Below are 20358 nucleotides of genomic sequence, written 5' to 3' on the forward strand. Positions count from 1 at the left end.
TATCACTTTCCTTGCTGGAACAAATTTTTTGGAATCTCTCAGCTTTAATATTTCTCTTGATTACTTGCTTTGGAATAGACCTTGAATGAGACACCATTCCATCACAGGGCACCATGTTCACCCCCCACCCCTACCCACACACACAGGGGCTCTATGTTAACCTAGCCAATCCACCTAGTTGCGGGTTTTTTTGATAGTAGGAAGAACCTGTAGAAGCTCTCAGAAACTCCATGCAGACACTGGGAGAGTATGCATAATACACATCTGATGCCAGGATAGATGAATTAGAGACACAGAACAATTGGAAGTACATTTTCTTTTTTCTTTCTTTTTTTACTAAGAAACTAAAGGGTGGGCGGCACGGTGGTGTAGTGGTTAGCGCTGTCGCCTCACAGCAAGAAGGTCCTGGGTTCGAGCCCCGGGGCCGGCGAGGGCCTTTCTGTGTGGAGTTTGCATGTTCTCCCCGTGTCCGCGTGGGTTTCCTCCGGGTGCTCCGGTTTCCCCCACAGTCCAAAGACATGCAGGTTAGGTTAACTGGTGACTCTAAATTGACCGTAGGTGTGAATGTGAGTGTGAATGGTTGTCTGTGTCTATGTGTCAGCCCTGTGATGACCTGGCGACTTGTCCAGGGTGTACCCCGCCTTTCGCCCGTAGTCAGCTGGGATAGGCTCCAGCTTGCCTGCGACCCTGTAGAACAGGATAAAGTGGCTAGAGATAATGAGATGAGATGAGATGAAACTAAAGGGTTACAATCCTGTAACACTGTAAGAGTTGAATATGTATCATGCACTTTACTGCTTGTTATTCTACTGCAATTTCGTATTAAATAGACAGATGTGACAACAAAGCTAAGCGCACTGTCTAACATGAACACACACATACTTGTAAGTTGTTTTTTTTTAGAGTTACAAATTAGCACAGGTTAAAACTGCAAACAGCTGTTGAGGCCTCTTTTTTCTGCTCTCCAGCTGAGAGAGATTTCTGGGTTGCAGAGATTAAAGATGCCAGACAATTCTGTCAGAGCCTTCCCACCATCTGTACCACTAAACCCTCCAGTACACGTCAGAGTCATCTCTGGAACAATGTGAAAGTGAAGAAACCAAGTGTGGAACAAAAAATGGTGTAGGCATGTTTATAGGTTTCCATAATGTGCCAGTAATTATTAAATGTCAGTGTAGGAATGTGATACAGAATCTAAAGGACAGGAAGCCTGATGGTTTCATTAATATAACTTGATCAGAGAAGACAGAGAAAACAGAAAAGAAAGTAAATGAACAGATGCGGTGTGTGTGTGTGTGTGTGTGTGTGTGTGAGAGAGAGAGAGAGAGAGATCCTTAAGGAATGGCAAGAAGGAGAAAGAGAGGAAAAACAGATAGAGAGATATTTGTGGTGAGGGGAGGACTGGTTTCAGTTAAGAGCCCCATAAAAGAGAACAATTTTGCAGCAAGAGGAGAAATTGGAGAGTCAGAGTCCGAGAGAGGAGGCGGGGGAAAGGACGAGCAGGCAGAAAGGAAATGAAATGGCAGAGAAGTTTGAAAAAAGCAGTTTAGGGAAACTTGGGAGGCAGGAGAACCTACAGCAAACTCTCGCTCTCTTTTGTTTTCAAAGAATAGTTCAGCAGAAGAACATGTCTAGCTTTGCAAAGTCTGAAAAGGAAAACACACACAATACTTTCATATACGCACGATCCATGAAACACTCCCCATTCCTGACAAACCACAATTTTCATTCTGTTCAGCGCAGGAACATGAGAAAACAACATCACACACACAAACACAGACACACACAGCTGTTTTTTTTTGTTTTTTTTTTAGCATAATCAGCATTCCTGGTTATCCTTCAAATCTACGACTCACATAAAGAAAGGTTTACATAAGAAATAAAGAGGATTAAGTGGGAAAAAACAACGACAGAAGAGGCAAAAGAACATTTGACAAAATACTTTTATTTCATTATTTGTTCCTGCAATACAAAAAAAAGGAAAAAAAGCAAGAATCACATTCCCTTCCATTTACAGTAAATCATCATCATTATAAATATCATTATTATTATCATTGTTAAGACTACATTAATTAAACATTTTGATGTGGATGTGTGTATTCAAGAAAATACATAGCACCATTATTTTTTTTTCCATAATTAGGTTTATTCCTCTCAGAGAACTTTTGCTCCACCCAAAAGAACAAGGCTTTCTCCAAAGAACCATCCAAATACAATAAATCCAGTGAGGTTTTTAAGGCACATAAACATTATTGCAAAAAATAACACACAGCAACTTTGGCCTGTCAACAGGGCTGGTGTCTGTAAGTCTTTTTCTGATCTTCTCTCCAGCAATTTCTGTAATTCCTCAACATTATTTCGAATCTTTCATACAAGTATGTTTATTTCCTGTAGAACAACCTGATGTTTTTAATATTTAAAAAAAAATTGGGAGCCATTTTAATATCAGTCACATTCTGCCTCTGTCCAGCAGGACTTGAAATGACTACAAAATTAAAAAAAGGACTAAATACGGAGAACAATAATAACAATAACCATAGTTATAATAATAACAAGCGCAATCATTAATAACATTAATAACAATACATGGTAACAAACACTTTATAAAATTAATATCTGGAGATGTACCTGCAAGACTGCTGTTCTCTCTGGATGTAAATAAAAAACGGCGTGCTTTTAGGTGCCTGAGCCACACTTCCTCCCTGAACTTTGACCTTTCACCTTTACCCTTTCAAATACAGCAGTCTCTATTGTTGAGATATACTGTATGTTTGGAAGGCATCTTTCACTAGGGGTTAATATTTTTAATCCAAATACAAGCATGTCTGTAGAAATACAGATTAATTTGATTATTTTCCCAAATGCAGGTAATAAACGTTACCTGAGAGGTTGAAAGCACTGAAGGGAATATAAGGATAATATAAGGGTTTTGGGAGAAATAAAAAAATTGTGGCTAAATTTAAAAGCTAAAACCAGAGGTGAGATGGAAATTTATGAAAGCAGAAACAAAGGCATTAATCATACAGCACTGTGGCTGGAGTCGTTGGATTTGGGAGAGACAGATGACAAGAGAGGAAGAGGGAGGGCCAATACAATAAAAAGTGCTTTACTTTTCTTCAACGTATTCAATTTTAAAAAGTTTTTTTTTAATGAGCTCCCTCTTTTTCTCTGTATCTCCCTCTCCTTGATAGGTCTCTTCATTATGGCAGAGATGTACAATTAACTACCAAAACAATATGCATTGTTCCCTTTTCTGTCGCTTCACTTCTTCATCCTTCCTTCCCTCCTTCCCATTATTTTCCTCCTTGCTGTTCTGTAAACAATCTCAAAGTCCTTATCATCTCCATCTGAGCAAAGCCTCTCCATTCTACCATTATCCCCCTCCCCACACCCTTTCTCTTCACCCCTGCTATTGCCCCACATCCCTATCTCTTCTCAGTTTCCATCCCTTCATCTTTACACCCTGTCCAATAGAGAGCGGTGGCAGTAGAGGAGGCGTCGTGGGGTACCGTAGCGCTGGAAGAACAGCAACGCTCCCAGAATTATGAGCACACAGGCCAACAGTAAGAGAGGGCTCACTATGACTGCCACCCTTCCAGCAAATCCATCTGACTTGTTCACTTCAATGATGATGACTTCCTCGTCAGTTCCGTCTGGCTTTGTCGAGTCCTCACGCTCACAGCCCATCCAATCAGTCAGGACGGACTTGGGGTAGCCAGACTCCACCTTCAGCTGGTTGTTGTTGAACTTCCAATATTTGTTGGCTTTGTAGAAGTAGGTGTAGGCTGGAGAAAGCAGGACAAGAAATTCTCTGCAGTTTATATCACTTTAGGGGTGTTAACTTGCTTATATCATGGCTACATACTAGCATGTGCAAATAAAAACGTGTGTATATTTTGCTTACTCACAACAGCATTTTATGAAAGTAACAAAATCCTTGTCAATTTATTTCACTAAATTCCTAGGGCTCGCCTCCAGAAGCTGACACTACCATTATGTCAAACTCTAACGCCTCTCATTTTTTCAATCCAAATAACTTAACACACATGCTACAATCAGTGTCATTCATTACATTACAGAAATTTATCAGACACTTTTACTCAGAGCAGCAGTTGGAGATTAGGTGTCTTGCACAAGAGCACTTTAGCCATTCCTGCTGGTCCAGGGAATCAAACCAACAACCTTTTGGCCCCAAAGCTGCTTCTCTAACCATTAGGCCATGGCTTCCCCTAGCATTCATTCATTCATTCATCGTTCCTATTCTTGTTATATAGACTACATAGGCTGTCTAGTATTGATTCAGGACTAGGATTAAAATTTATGACTGGATCTTCTTTAGTCATGTCCTGATACAAGGAATTAAAACACACATCCCAGCCTAAGAGAAAAAAAATTATTTCCTGTGCTCATGGTATAAAATGTACACAAGGAAGGAAATGCTTTGCTGAATCAGAATTTGTAGCCCAGTCATATCCTCATCATTAACGTCACACAGTACAGCTGGCTACATCTGGGGTGGCACCTGCTCGCATTCACCCCCCCACCATCCCCTTTTGCCCCACACACACACACACACATAAACACGTATACTCATGTACCTCTGTCCTCCTTTATAATGGCTGCTTTGATATCATCAGGAACTCCACTCCACGTACTGATGGGTTTGGGGTAATCTGATTCCACAGAGCGCGTGTTCTCATTGAAGCGGTAATATCTATAAACAGAAATGAAAAAGGATGAAAAAGGGAAGATTATGTTTATTTTTATAGAGAAGAAAAAAGCTGACAAAATTAGAAGCGGAACCAACATTATGGGGAAATGATGCCAAATGACGAATAAAATCATGTTATTATTATGAAGAAAATTTGAGGCTTTTTTTAGACTCTCGATACAGTGACAGTTCCTCAGTACTTAAGAACAATAGACACTCACTTGCTTCCTCTAAAAAAGTAGGTGTTCCCATTTGGGGTGTAGAAGAGAGCAGCATCTATTCTGTCTTTCGGAAGGCCTGTGCCCAGTTCCTTAAAGGTTTTAGGATATCCATGATCCAAAGTGGCCTCGCTAAACACCCAGTACTTATCACCTACATGAGAGAAAAGACAGAGAGAAATGTATCCAGTGATGTAAATATAACCTGAATACTACAGGACTAGAAGTGCGGCTGTACCTTTAAAGAAGACAAATTTTCCATCTGCACGCTCGTAGGCAGCATTGATAGACTGCGGCAGGCCTTTCCAGAAGTGTGAAATAAGCATGGGGTAACCTTGCAGAGGTTTACTATCACGCATTCGCCAGAACCACTTTTCCTATCAGGGGAGAGAGAAAAGAGAGACGCTGATTACTGATTTTTAAATGCACTTTGGTTGTATACTCAGTATATAGTGTGTCACCGATACACTATTCACTTCATATAGCGCTTAAATGCTACAGTAATTCCATACAATATCATGACATTCTGATGCCAGGACTTACCTTAAAGACAAACATCTCTCCCCGCAGGATGGTGATAGTGTCAAAGTGGCCTTTGCAGATATCAGGCCTACCTGAAGGTCGGTCAGATCTGCGTGTGGGCTGTGGAGGAGGGGGGGTCGGCACCTCTCCTGACCGAGAACCTGCAGATCGAATATTTTATAGCTGTTTTAGATAGCATTAAAAATATCCATACTCTATATAAAACTGTGCATTTTGAGATATGGTATATCCTCTTTTCAAAAGCTGCTCAAACAGAGCTTATTAAACTTATACATAAAATATAATGGTAGTAAGTTTTGTCCGTGTTAATTCTACATTATGTTATATTTTTATTTGTAAATATATTGAAGACATTATATAAGAGTCACTAAGCTATGCTTGTAAGCTGGTTCCTATCCAGTGTGGTTCAAAAATACATACAAATGATTTTGAGTTGAATCCAGAAAGAAGGCTTCCTTGTTTATTTCTATTCAGTGGACCTGTGTTTTAAAGTGTACCAGGCCCTAAAGAAAATCAGACAAACCGTAAATCTGCTGTATTCCATGTCTGTCATCTTCAGGAAGCACAAAATTCTCAGTCTCCACCCACTGATAGAATGGGGCCATGATGGCAGAAGGATCCCCAGAATGTTCTAAACCCAGTGCATGACCCAGCTCATGCACTGCGACCAGGAAAACATCATTCCCTGAAATGAGAACCAATGATAACATGGAACATCAGTGACAGATCTGATGAGGTAATCCATCCTCTCCTTTCCGACATCCCTCATGTTTTACCTCCTTGGTCCACATTGCCAGTTGTCCAAGGCTCTGCTGCATCAAAGTGTGTGTCACCTCCGATCCCTGGACCTGGAAAGTATGCATGAGCCAGGAAGCCTCCTTCCCCATCAAATGGCGTGCTGTCATCATGGTAACCATCAGCGAAGAAAAGCATGATGTCAGCGAACCTTTCAGGCCTTTCTCTGATCTGGTAGTATGGAATTTCCCGGAACTTCAGTGGTGTGACTGACTCCCAAACCTTGAAGGCCTTCCGGATGGCCTCATATGTAGCATATTCACCCACTTTAGGAGTGTAGTTCTGGATGCTGTTAAATACACCAGTGTATCAATATAAATATAGTTCATACCTGAAATCAAAATCAGTTTACGTGTTCAGTTATGGAAATCAGGGGTGCTGTTGGGGGGGAAAGTTAGGACAATTCTAAGGGCCCATCATTGACAGAGGGCCCTCACAGGACAACCTTAACATTATTACCATGTGTAAGTTAAATTAATAAAAAAATTTTAAAATAATTTTGTCTCTTAAAACGAGCAAATACAACAACCTTCTGGTTTGTTTTTCCATTTTCCACAAAATTATTAGAATAGATAGTCTTTATATTTCTCCCCTCTCCCTATTCATTACATGGTACAGTCTTGTGTAGGTGGAGCCAGAGCGTGACACCGTGTTAGGTTTGTTTCTTTCCAATCCAGCACTAACATTAACTGTGTACAGTAGAAGCAGAATTGATGGTGAACCATCAGTAGACTGACACCATTATGAAGAAGTCAGGTTACCAGAAATGTGGGGGGTGGGGTATCAATGTTATATTCTTTCATAGGGTCCAAAATTTCTAGCGGCATCCCTGATGGAAATCAAACTTAGAATGATTACATGGACTTCCTTTGAATATTCTTTATTTTCTAGTACATAGCATGAATGATAAATGTTATTTGAATGCTTTGCTGATGGCTGCATCCTACCTGAATGTGACCTCTGCCTTGTTCCACTTCTGACCCTGAATGACATAGCGTCTCCTCCTCAGGTTGCTCTTCTGTTCAGTGCCAAATTTATCTGGAACCCCACAGCGTGGTTTCTGCATCGCTCTGAAAACAGGATCACACATTTACACATCCTATTTTCCTTCTTGTATGAAACATATTTATTTGTATAAATGGCTCTCTCTCATTGGTTGTTGATCAGTTTATTATTTTACCACCAATAGCCTGTTCTGTGATAGGCTCATCTGAGACTAAGACTCACTCGAGTGTTTCAGGGTCCATCTTTCCTGTGATGGTGAGACTATAGAACTTCTGCATGGCAGAGATAGCAGAGGCGATGGCCTTAGGGGAGCGGATAGCCTGAGCACGCACATCACCGGGAGGAAGGTACCCATACTGCTGTAGCCATACCTGAGACAGAGAGAGAGCAAAGTGTAGAACAAAAAAGAGAGAGGAAGACGTAGGACTTAATGTAGTCATCGACCATAATTAGTTCAGAACCCAGATTATTCTATCTATGGTTGCTGAAACAATCTTCCAATTACATCAACACCCCAACTTCATAAAAGTCCCTGTTTGTGTGTGTTCTTGACTATATGAACTTGAATAGCAGTATGTTTGTCTTCTTTGGAACGTAGAGGAACCAGTGTGTGTGTGTGTGTGTGTGTGTGTGGTCTTCGTTGAGCGTGTGTAGAATGACTGAGTTGACTTTGTTTCAGAAACAGCATGTGTTAGCAAGAAACAAATTACAAAAATAAACATTTCAGTGAAAGAGAGAGAATAAAAAGAGGATGAAAGAAAACCCAACAAAATAAAATACATAAAAAATAATTACTATGTACACTCAGTATATACTCAGTGTACTGAGGCTGCTCAAAGAGTTTCAAAAGGATCACACCCTCATAAACATCCTTTCTTTTTGTGCATGATGAGAGAAAAGCTAAACTCTCTCTTAACTCAAATACGCACTCCTTTTAACGGCCAATCAAACACACATTCAAATGTTTTAGGCCATTCAGTGTAAATAAATCCTCTAATCTAGCAAGTCTATCTCTACTGCTGCCTAAAACACTGATGCTTAGCAAAAGTTCCAGTAAAAATGAAGTGAAAGGTCACAAAAATGGCAGGTCTGTTCTAAATCAGTAGCCTGAGAAACACTACACCCTTTACACACGAGCATTCACTTCTTCAGCCGTAAAGACTGTAAAGACCAAGACTCAGGGTGTGATCAAAAAAAAAAAAAAATCAGTGCCCATTAATATTGTCCTGGGTCATATCTAGGACAAGAGATATGCAGATTGCACCAAAAATAGGATACTGAGTATGAATGCATTACAATTTTCATTTGTATTTTCATTTGGATGCAGAAGGAAGTCAGACTGTAGGCTAGATGCATGAGTGGGAGCTTCGGCTACACTGTAAAAAAGAATAGTTGAGAATACTTGAAATTTCAAGGCAACAGTCTGCATTAATAATTTTATGTTTTGCCAACGATGTGCCCATGATAATCCAAACTATGATAACACTGTTATCTTTATTAAGAATTCTTAATTAAGTCAATTTTCAATTCCTCATTCTGCCAACATAGATTTCTCTTTTTGCTGAACAGTGGCATTCACAGTAGTACAAAAAGGCAATTGAGGTTATCACAATTTTTTTGGGGGGGGCTTTTTTCACCTTTATTTGGATAGGACAGTGTAGAGACAGGAAATGAGCAGGAGAGAGAGATCAGGAAATTACCTCAGGTCAGAATCAAACCCAGGCCCCCAGATTTATGGTATGGCGCCTTATCCACCTGAGCCACGACAACATGAACTTCAACCGGAGAGAGAACCACATTGCCCAGCCCTTGCATTTGGGAGCGGAAACCCCGTGTCTTGGTCATTAAGAGCATGCGCTGAATAAACACCTGTGACAATTATGTATTTTCAATTCAGATTATTCACTATTGTATATTTACACATCATTGAGGTGCACCCTATCAGTTTGATGTGGATTTTTCTTGATGTGGATAATTCTAAAAAATAGAATTACGCTTTGTTCAAGTAATTCCATATTCACAATTGAATGGACAAGAAAATATGAATAATTATTAACGAACAGAAAAATCCACATCAAACTGATAGGGTGCACCTCAATGATGTGTAAATATGCAATAGTGAATAATCTGAATTGAAAATACATAATTGCCACAGGTGTTTATTCAGCGCATGCTCTTAATGACCAAGACACGGGGTTTCCGCTCCCAAATGCAAGGGCTAGGCAATGTGGTTCTCTCTCCGGTTGAAGATCATGTTGTCGTGGCTCAGGTGGATAAGGCACCATACCATAAATCCGGGGACCTGGGTTCGATTCCGACCTGAGGTCATTTCCCGATCCCTCTCCGTCTCTCTCTCCCGCTCATTTCCTGTCTCTACACTGTCCTATCCAAATAAAGGTAAAAAAAAGCCCCCCCAAAAATTGTGAGAACCTCAATTGCCTTTTTGTACTACTGTGAATGCCACTGTTCAGCAAAAAGAGAAATCTATGTTGGCAGAATGAGGAATTGAAAATTGACTTAATTAAGAATTCTTAATAAAGATAACAGTGTTATCATAGTTTGGATTATCATGGGCATACATCGTTGGCAAAACATAAAATTCTTAACGCAGACTGTTGCCTTGAAATTTCAAGTATTCTCGACTATTCTTTTTTTACAGTGTAACGCTTCAGATGTCATCTGTCTGCACTCTGACCACAAACTCAGTCAGAAAAATGACAAAGAATTCTTCAGCAATCCTTCAGACCCCAAACCTCAAAACTGCCTTCTCTCTTCCTCTCTATTTCTCCACTCTATCTTTTGTAAAATTGTTGCATTTTTCTCATCTCTAACTCTACGAGCTTTGGAAGCTTATTAAAGCTCTTTGGGACACACTTAGACAGCACTGGTGTGTCAGTGAAGGCTATTTTCTCTTACTTTTCTTTTATAATATACAGTATATATACTGTATGCATTGTGTTCTACATGAAAGCAGGATATTTGTAGGACGTACTGCACACACACTCAGCAAAAGGGAGTCAGGGCGAGACAGTAATACAGGAGGAGACAAGAAATTTCCAAGAGCTTAAGACAGTTTTAATGTCTATGAGCTCAATGCGTAGTCACTCCAAGCACATAATTAGTCAAACAGTTAGATTCAAAAATTGCTATATGTCCAAATCCTATGTACTGAGGTAATTTTGACTTCTTAGAACAGCTTTCACAGTCAGCCTCAGCACTATTGTAAAATAACTCATATGACAGATTGACTACTTCCTGTTTGTGTTACGTGTCTGGACGTTAAGGGCTTTTGTGAATTATTGCATTACTCAGTCCTACAAAATGACCAAAAAAAGTCATATTTCTAATCAAATAACACTTCGATAAGCTAAACATCACTGCACACACTATTCTGTTGAAACTATAACGTTCTGAACTTTTTGAAGACGGGAATGGTTTAAGGTTGCATAAGCGCTGCTTTATATTTTAGCCTTAATCTGGTCAGTATGCTCTTGCTCCATTCCTCCACTCTCTGACTGCTCCCTGTGTGTCGCTGCTATGCTGTGGTCTTTTTTCCCTATGCTGGGAAAAACACACTCTAGTTCAGAGGGATGAAAAACTCCCCCCCATCCTCCTCTCTCTTGATCTCATGTAGCTCGCTACCCCTCTTCTACTTCTCTTTGTCTTCCTTCCCTCTTCTTTCTTTGTTCTATATGTATCCTTTCATCCCTCTTTTCCCAAACTATTTTATCCTCTCCCCTTTCCTATATTCATGTTTTTTTCTCTCTCTCTCTCTCTCTCTCTCCCTTTCTCTGTCAGAAGACCTCTCTCACTTCTGACTCACGAGGCCTCAGGTCTCCTCTTACTGCTGCCAGCAATCCCAGCATGCACCAGGCCTCTGGAACACCCAGCAGTGAGCGTCAAAGGTTCTATTTAGAAGTCTTTCCTGACTCCTCTGACTGGGGAAGAGTCAGCGTGTTGGCCTCTGCGACACAGACAGGTAGCCTTTATTAAGTCTCCTGCACCCCAGTCAGTCTGGCGAGCCTTTATTTATGACATAAACATCACTCACATCAGGATATGAGCATTGCTCAGACATGGAGGTTAAGTTATTCATACTTAAATGACCACACATCAAGAAAAAAAGATACCGGGGGAGCTGAAAGAGCTCAGCAGAGCAGATGTTAATCTGTAATAAGAGCATTACAATACAGTGAATGTTTCTGAGTTTAATAGACATGACCTGCAGACTAGAGTAGAAAAACATACAAATAGATTCAATCAAAAATTTTAAAAAAAGTATTATATGGTTTGTAAAAAAAAAAACTTTCACTTTTCACTATTTATCTGTAAGTTAAACTGTACAAATAAATAATTGTCCTATAAATAGAAAGACAACTCCCCATCTTGAGAAGCAGAGCTGATTCTAGTTGAAGGAGTAAACCTACAGTAAATGCCACCTCTGATGCTAAGCGCAACCATATGCTATGACCTCACCTACTGACATGCCAGGGTGGTAAACATATGCCTCCTCTTAAGCTGAAAGTGACTTCCTCCTGTGTTCTGCCACTCTCTGATTGCTGACATAATGCATTAAAATTAGCCCAATGTACATTTAAATTACATTTACATCCCACTCACACTGATTATAAGAAAACAAGCACAAATTGTATTTTCCAAGAGTTCTGAGATGTTTTGAGAAAAACAGCTTTGCAGTGTTGCAACAACTTGGACTTGACCTTACTGATGACATGATATGGACATGAGCCATCTGAGTGTGTTGTTTAATAGAACAAACTGCTGACAGAGTATTCTGAAGAAAGAAAACATCACAGAAAGAGTTTATAGCCTGAAACTCAGTAACTGTTGCCGTTTAAATTAAGAGAGAATTTGGAGAGAGAGAGAGAGAGAGAGAGAGAGACCTGGTTGAAGATTGCACAAGCATACATAAATTATAGTTGTTGTTTTTTTAATTAGAGAGAAAGACAAAGAAGAGAGCGGTGATTGGGGATGCAAACAAAAACAAAAGCTTTAAAATCTACCAGACTCCTGAACACAAAGCAGAACATACAACGAAATGAGAAAAAGAGGCAGCGGGGGCAGAAGTTTGCTGAATTTGACTTGGAAGGAGACAGACCGGCTCAGTTGTTCCCCTCAGACTTCTGCCAGTGGAAAAAACAGGAAATTGTGGTCATCAGCATCAGTTTTGGTCTCAGTCACATAGTGGCTCAGATCACTGATGTATTTAGTGTCATGTTCACCTGACCAGTGGCACAGCAACAATTTTATCCCTCTTTCATAAGTTCTCACACTCCAGAAATGTCCAGAATGTCCAGAAAATGACACTATACTAAGCGAAGCATATGCTTTGTACACTCTCCAATCTAAAGCTGGTGGTCATTGATTGCACCCATATAAAGCTGTTTGATTATCATGACTGACAGTTGTTTATTTTCAGCATATTAAATATAGTAGTCTGCAGATTTGAAAGGTTTTTTTTAATTCATATATCTTGACATGCACCAGTGATTAGATGTTAGACTGCACATTTACAGACATCTGCAGCGTGTTCACTACTCACAAAAAATGAAAAGATAGTTGGTGAGCAATTTACTGCATGTGCATTACATCTGCAGTACTACTGAGAGTAAATTCGTACTAGGGGCCTCAACTTTCTGTGAGCTGCAGGCTGTGGAGGTGGAGAAAAAAAAAACAAGAAAGAAAGAAAGAAAGAAAGAAAGAATTGTCCAGCCATTTTCCAAGGTCTATGTTTTTTTTTTTTTTTTAATTAAAATGTGAACAGCACCTGTAACCACACCACTGTTGCACCATGGGACTCTCACAGCTTTAAATCGTGACCTATACATTTTGGTTGAATATGATACAAAAATTATTTAAAAATGTATGATGCTTAATGACCTCCATTATAATGAGAAAGATGAGTAGAGTTTGGGTGTTTTTACTTACAGTTTAGCCAGTAAAAGCTAAAAATTGGCTGACTTGTTAACATTATACCAGCTTGACTTTTCAAACCACATTATAACATGAAATACCTGGTAGTCATTTTCGACAGAACTGTTTACAGACTGTTGAACTACAGCCAACACTAGTTCAGCAAATTCCTTTTATCCTATATAAATTTAAAGCCAGAAAGGGTGCAGATGTGGTTTTACCATATGGGACTTAACCGCCACTGTGACCTTTTCATGCGATCATTTGGATCACATGACTCCCTTGTGACTCCAGGCAGAGAGACTGTTATCGTCTGTGGAAACCTGGAACAGCCTTGTTTCAGCCAGCTCGGCTGAATTTTCCACTGCTAACCTTGGCTGATTATCGCAATGTGAAGAATGGAAAGAGGAGGCAGGGTAAAGGGATGCTCAAGATATTTAGATCCTCATGCAATCCTTCTGATTTGTTTAATTATTATTATTATTATTATTATTATTATTATTATTTTACCTAGATTAATGCTTTGGCTTACATTTGATTCAGATATTCCAAAACTCTTACTTACTTGTTTACTTAAGATTTTTCTCTACCTCCATCCCCTCTCTTTAATTTTTTTCCCCTGGTCATCCAACCTCTGTGTATGTGCCAGACAGTCATCCCTACAGCAGACGTTAGCAGGCTGATCACAGGTTTTGTGCAAGTCAAATATACACAAATGATGTCAGCTTGAGACGTCCTGTTTCTCTGAAGGCTGATTTCTCAAGTGAAAAGGATCTTCTCAATCCCTAAAGCCTGGGTCATTTAGCAGCAATGGTGGCTCAGCAGTTAAGATTATGTGATGCACTCGTGACTAAATGCTTTCAAGCTTGTATTTGGAAACTTTTCTGAAAAAGCAAACCCTGTTGAACTGTTCAGCTCTATGATTGGATTGGACTCTAAAATGTACAGTGCTTTAAAAAAAAACTCTGAAGAGGGCAGCACATAATTATGCCTAACATGAACAATAAGACCCAATACAACTGTTATCCACTTTTACATACATAAACTCTTTAATCCTTGATAAATCTGATATTCAGCCAGAACCTTTCCCTGAGTTCACCTAAGTGTGGGCTTATACTTCTGGATCACCAACCCACACAAAATGTAAGCCTAATCTTAAATACAACCATAGCTATTAATTAGGGCACTTAAATAAGCCCTTTCCCCCCAATCTTATGATGAATTTAAGTTTCATTACTCAATAAAACAGAGTATAGGCTAGTCTACTTTTTACATTGTCTAAAATATGAAATATCTATCTATCTGTCTATATCCAGACCTACATAATGTACATGTGATATACTCTAATGAGTTTTAAACTGGTTTATGTCTATCCTGTGTGCAAAATTATGCATCCAACAAATGAAGTGTGCAATTGTCACAGTTGTGTGTGTGTGTGTGTGAGAGAGAGAGAGAATCCTCACCTCTGGTCGGACTTCTCTGTCACTGCTCACACCCAGAGCAGTGAGCACCAGCCAAAGCACTGACCAACTGACCATCCCGAGTCTCCACAAACACACAGTAACTAGCTCTGTAACTCACACCAGCACCCTGTGCCCTAACCTAAAGCACCCTTTCCTCTTCTGATTTTCCTGAGTCAGATAATTCCAAAACTTGGAATTAAAACTCCTGAAAATCGTCCTGGTTTGTCCAAAAGTGAAAACTCTGTGAAAAAGCCCCAAGGCTGGAAATACAATATGCAGAGTTCAATAGTTATAATTTTAATAATAATAATAATAATAATAATACAAGTCGCGCCTTAAAACCTTGTATACAAAAACAGTTTCAGGAAAAGAACAATATCAGTAGCGGAGATCTGCGAAAACATGTTGATCTGTAGTCTAAAGGCGATCGTGTCTCATCTTGACTGCATTTTTCTCTTTTGTCCTCCGGCACTGATCCCTCGCTCTTGTGTATGAGGAGCTGCAAACGTGGTTCTCTGTAGTGATGAAGCATTCAAGAGTCACTTCACTGAGCCGATTCGAGTGAATCAAACAGTTGACTCGCCACTGAAAAGCGCATCTGGACATCTGAACAAGCTGCTCTGTGCGTAATGGCAGGAAAAAAAAAATCAAACCATGCAATAATTTGAATTAGTTTTGATGGCCTCGTGTAAGCATCAGTGTGCTCTGGACAAAGCTGCTTTGCATCACTGACTATGAATAAGTAAAACTTGCATTTATGTTACAATATACACCATTTATTTAATGGTGGTGTAGTGGTTAGCACTGTTGCCTCACAGCAAGAAGATCTGGGTTCGAACCCAGCGGCCGATGAGGGCCTTTCTGTATGGAGTTTGCATGTTCTCCCCGTGTCTGCGTGGGTTTCCTCCCACAGTCCAAATATATGCAGGTTAGGTTAATTGGTGGCTCTAAATCGAGTGTGAATGGTTGTCTGTGTCTATGTGTCAGCCCTGCAATGACCTGGCGACTTGTCCAGGGTGTACCCCGTCTCTCGCCCATAGTCAGCTGGGATAGGCTCTAGCTTGCCTGCAACCCTGTAGAACAGGATAAGCGGCTACAGATAATGGATGGATGGTTGTTTGCAGTGGTGTAGTCTACTTTTTTGCAGTGGGTATACTCAGTGCTTGCCATGCAACGCCCCCCCCGGGAAAAAAAAAATTATACTCTCACACACACACGTGTGTGTTGTGGCTATACTGTTATACTTGTACTCATCCATCTTGTAACTGTCCGATAACCTGAAAGCAACACCTCATGAGCACCATCACTGCCTAATGCAGAGTAATATGCATCTTGAAACTGGTTTTGTGTACAGATCTACTGTATGCAAAACAAATGTGGTTTAAATGTACAAAATTTATAAAATTTTGATTCACCGTTCAACTTAAGATAAGTGGGCTTTTCCATCATTGTTTTTTTTATTTTTCATGTATCAAGAAAATTTGACATATTGACATGTAAATTAAACACACATCACACAATAATATATTTTAACATATTAAATGCATTTCTTATTTCTCATCTATTCAGCACATCAGCTTAAATGAACAAGAAAACATCCCAGATGTGCTAAAACAAATGTTTGCTTCAAAGAAGAATAAATTAATTTAATTAACAAATACGCAATGCCCTTCAGTGTGTTAGTCCACAAGCCCTGCAAAAAAGGTCTACAGGACTTTCCAGGTGTTTTTATATTCTGGCATTTGAGGTCTGCATTGCCTCCTTGGTTGTGTTGCAGAGTGATGGCTGAGGACACTTCTGAAAACACTGAAATAGTGTCGTTTGTTTTCGTTTCATGATTTCGCAAGCTTGATTGAATGCTAGATAATGCCGTGTGGTCTGTCATGACTGAACAAGCACTGTTGCTTAGCAACTAGACCCCTTCGCATGTTTGTAAACAAACCGACCGTTGCCAGGATGCGCGCGCAGCCTGGACTCAGAAACAATGGCGCTGCCCATAGACCGGCATTATGAGCTGTCAGATTATGCCAAACAATTGTCGTTACAAGATCGAGAATGCTACATAAATAAGTTAACTCTCACAAGTGGACATCGCCTACCGGATCCGCATTTAATTAAAGAGTGGACAGACGATGTTAGTAAGTTCCCTGGTATACAATGGCCAGATATATACTCGTACCTTATTGACCAGACTTCAGTGTACACCCACGAAAAACTTCGTGCCTACATCATCCAACATATCCACAATGATAGTGTAAAGAGTGCAGCTAAGAGAAATCAGAGCTGCGTAAAAAGCGAGAGGCAGAGACCGGAAATGAAACTGAACGGGGCGGGAGCTAGGTTAGAGCAGTCAGCGTAAGCTGGGATTTAGAGCGAGGGCACACAATTTTACCTTTCCATCCTTGCTTTAAAATTGTGATTTTCGGCATACACAAATAATGATGGCACAAAATCTGGACTGCTTGAGTCAAGCGAGAGCTCTCCTACAAACACAACTGCATGCAAAGCTAAGTTAACATGCTAACAATATTCATTACATTGTGTAACTATGACCCAGCTAATCAGACAAACGCTACCAAAGTATTTTGCTACATCAATAAACGAAGACTAGAAAGAATAAAAAAGAAAGATTTAATAAATAGCCTGATCTTACCTGTGATGAAGTGGGTGCTGCAAACCCGCGCATTTTTGATGGTGCTTTCATCCCAGTCTACACGTTTGATGGCTTGTAGCCATAGACGTCGGCGATTTTTTTGGAACGGGTGAGATCCTGCTGGAATTCTGAACATTTTAACCCCATCACTGCTACGATTCTGACACCCGACAACACAACAACTAGGCATTTCTTCCAAATCTTTCTTCTCGTCTCTACCGTCGCTGAGTCTTTTTTGGGTCCAGGCTGCGCGCGCAATTTACTCTTACGTATGAATGACGTTTACTGCGAAGGGGTCTACAGACGGCTGGCTTGACTGACATAGCAACAGTTGCTATGGGGGGGCGGAGCTCCCGGAAGGGTCAATTCTCTGCTCTTGGATCAACTCGCAACGCCTTGAGTGCTGAGTCGGCTCTGTCAGCGTCTAATAAATGAAGCCCATAGGATTTGAATTGAATAGGCGCTTGTAGCGCTCAAGCGCGTTTGGTGAACACAGGCATCTAGGAATGGAACTGTGGAACATTCATCTGACAATGTTGACGTTGGTTTGGCCAGTTCATCTCATCTCATTATCTCTAGCCGCTTTATCCTGTTCTACAGGGTCGCAGGCAAGCTGGAGCCTATCCCAGCTGACTACGGGCGAAAGGCGGGGTACACCCTGGACAAGTCGCCAGGTCATCACAGGACTGACACATAGACACAGACAACCATTCACACCTATGGTCAATTTAGAGTCACCAGTTAACCTAACCTGCATGTCTTTGGACTGTGGGGGAAACCGGAGCACCCGGAGGAAACCCACGCGGACACGGGGAGAACATGCAAACTCCACACAGAAGGGCCCTCGCCGGCCCCGGGGCTCGAACCCAGGACCTTCTTGCTGTGAGGCGACAGCGCTAACCACTACACCACCATGCCGCCCCTTTGGCCAGTTCAAATAACGAATATATTTTTCGGTAGGCGTATGCGCATACGCAAATCACTGAGCTCTTCAGTGAGTATACGGAAATCGCTGAGCTTTTCCAGTGGGCATACGGCGTATACCTGCGTATCACGTAGACTACACCACTGGTTGTTTGTGTCTTTATGTGTGTGTCAGCCCTGAGATGAGATGGTGACTTGTCCAGGGTGTACCCGCCTCTCGCCCATGGTCAGCTGGGACAGGCTCCAGCTTACCCCCCCCCCCGCAACCTTGCACGGGATAAGCAGTTACAGATAAAACAAACAAACATCAATAAAGCCACTTGACATGTCTAGGAAACATTTTCCATGTTTCATGCTTGAGTAGATTTAAATGTGGGGTTGCCATGGCTTAAAGGTTAGAAAAGCAGCCTTGGGCCTAAAGGGTTGTTGGTTTGACTCCCTGGATAGGTAGGAAAATCCATGGCTGAAGTGGCCTTGAACAAAGCCACTAACCTTCAACTGCTCCCCAGGCCCTGGGTATGCCATCCCAGGCTGTGTACTGTCTAGCCGTTTTGAGTTCTCTATTTAGTTGTACTTTATATGGTTGGTTTGTTTCCTTGGCTGTTTGAGTATTGTTACTTCAACAGCATATTACACTAGGTATCATTGTCACTTGTTCAGTTGGCACTAGAACTTTCTTGTCTACAAGTTCAACACTTTGTGTACCTGACTTTTGCACTTGTTGTACGTCGCTCTGAATAAGAGAGTCTGCTAAATGGCATGTAATGTAACGTAATGTAATGTATATATGTGTGTGATTGTTGTACGTCACTCTGGATAAGAGCATCTGCCAAATGCCTGTAATGTAAATATACTTTAAAAATACATGAAGTGTCTTTTAATTCATAAAAATAAAGAAAAAAACATTGAATTAGAAGTTGCATCCAAACTTTTGACTTCAACTGAACACATTCACACACTCAATCACAACTAGGGGCGATTTAGAGTAGCCAATCCACTTATCAGCATGTTTTTAGGAGGTGGGAAAAAACCAGAGAAAACCCACACCAACATGGAGAGAACATGCAAAACTCCATCCAGACAGTAAACTGAACTCATGAGACCCTCGAACCATGCTGCAGCAATGCACCAGTGTATCACCGCAGGTTGTAATTCATGATTTTTATTTATTTTATTTTATTGATTACATCAGACTGTTAGTGTGCCAATCATTAGCATCATTGTTCTCCATCCCCAACATGACATCAGTGGATAACTTTCTCATCTCATCTCATTATCTCTAGCCGCTTTATCCTGTTCTACAGGGTCGCAGGCAAGCTGGAGCCTATCCCAGCTGACTATGGGCGAAAGGCGGGGTACACCCTGGACAAGTCGCCAGGTCATCACAGGGCTGACACATAGACACAGACAACCATTCACACTCACATTCACACCTACAGTCAATTTAGAGTCACCAGTTAACCTAACCTGCATGTCTTTGGACTGTGGGGGAAACCAGAGCACCCGGAGGAAACCCACGCGGACACGGGGAGACCATGCAAACTCCGCACAGAAAGGCCCTCGCCGGCCACGGGGCTCGAACCCAGACCTTCTTGCTGTGAGGCGACAGCGCTAACCACTACACCACCGTGCCGCCGTGGATAACTTTGAGAACAGCAATTATCTAACAAGCAAATTGAATAATTATTGTGATTTTAGTTCAGTCAAATCACTGCAAATCAGAGTGCATACTACATTTTAAAATTTCATTGAATTTACTTGAATCAAACATGTACATTGGTTCCACATGAATAAAATTATTTGTATTAACACCGTTTGTTTTTGTATGGCCAACAGGATTTGAGTGTGCATATTCAAAGCCCCAGAGGAAAGTGAAACGCCCTCTACTCACCAGAGCTCAGGATGATAGTAGCTCAAGGGTTAAGCTTCTTGTTATTGATTGGAAGGTTGGGGGTTCAATTCCCAGTACTGCCAAGTAGAGTGCTGTATCATGGCTGACTCTGTGCTCTGACCTCAACTTCTTAACAAGCTGGAATATGTGAAGAAAAGAATTTCACTGTGCTGGAAAGTAGATATGAAGCTGCCTTCTTCTTCAAATCTAGCACCCTGGGCTGT

The 20358-nt window shown here is 40.8% G+C and overlaps 1 protein-coding gene across 1 annotated transcript; it reads right to left on the reverse strand.

Moving 5' to 3' along the window:
- Window positions 1-1925: 1925 nt before the first annotated feature.
- On the reverse strand, window positions 1926-15161 carry mmp14a (matrix metallopeptidase 14a (membrane-inserted)). The gene is made up of 10 exons (XM_060936656.1): window positions 14667-15161; window positions 7495-7643; window positions 7215-7337; window positions 6249-6556; window positions 5996-6157; window positions 5473-5612; window positions 5168-5306; window positions 4933-5083; window positions 4599-4714; window positions 1926-3785 (listed from the first exon to the last, which is right to left on the reverse strand). The coding sequence occupies exons 1-10, from the start codon at window positions 14739-14741 to the stop codon at window positions 3457-3459; spliced, it is 1692 nt and encodes a 563-aa protein (XP_060792639.1). The 5' UTR covers window positions 14742-15161; the 3' UTR covers window positions 1926-3456.
- Between the last annotated feature and the right edge of the window lie 5197 nt (window positions 15162-20358).

This window comes from Neoarius graeffei, chromosome 1 (assembly GCF_027579695.1).
Source record: "Neoarius graeffei isolate fNeoGra1 chromosome 1, fNeoGra1.pri, whole genome shotgun sequence".
Classification (NCBI taxonomy): domain Eukaryota; kingdom Metazoa; phylum Chordata; class Actinopteri; order Siluriformes; family Ariidae; genus Neoarius; species Neoarius graeffei.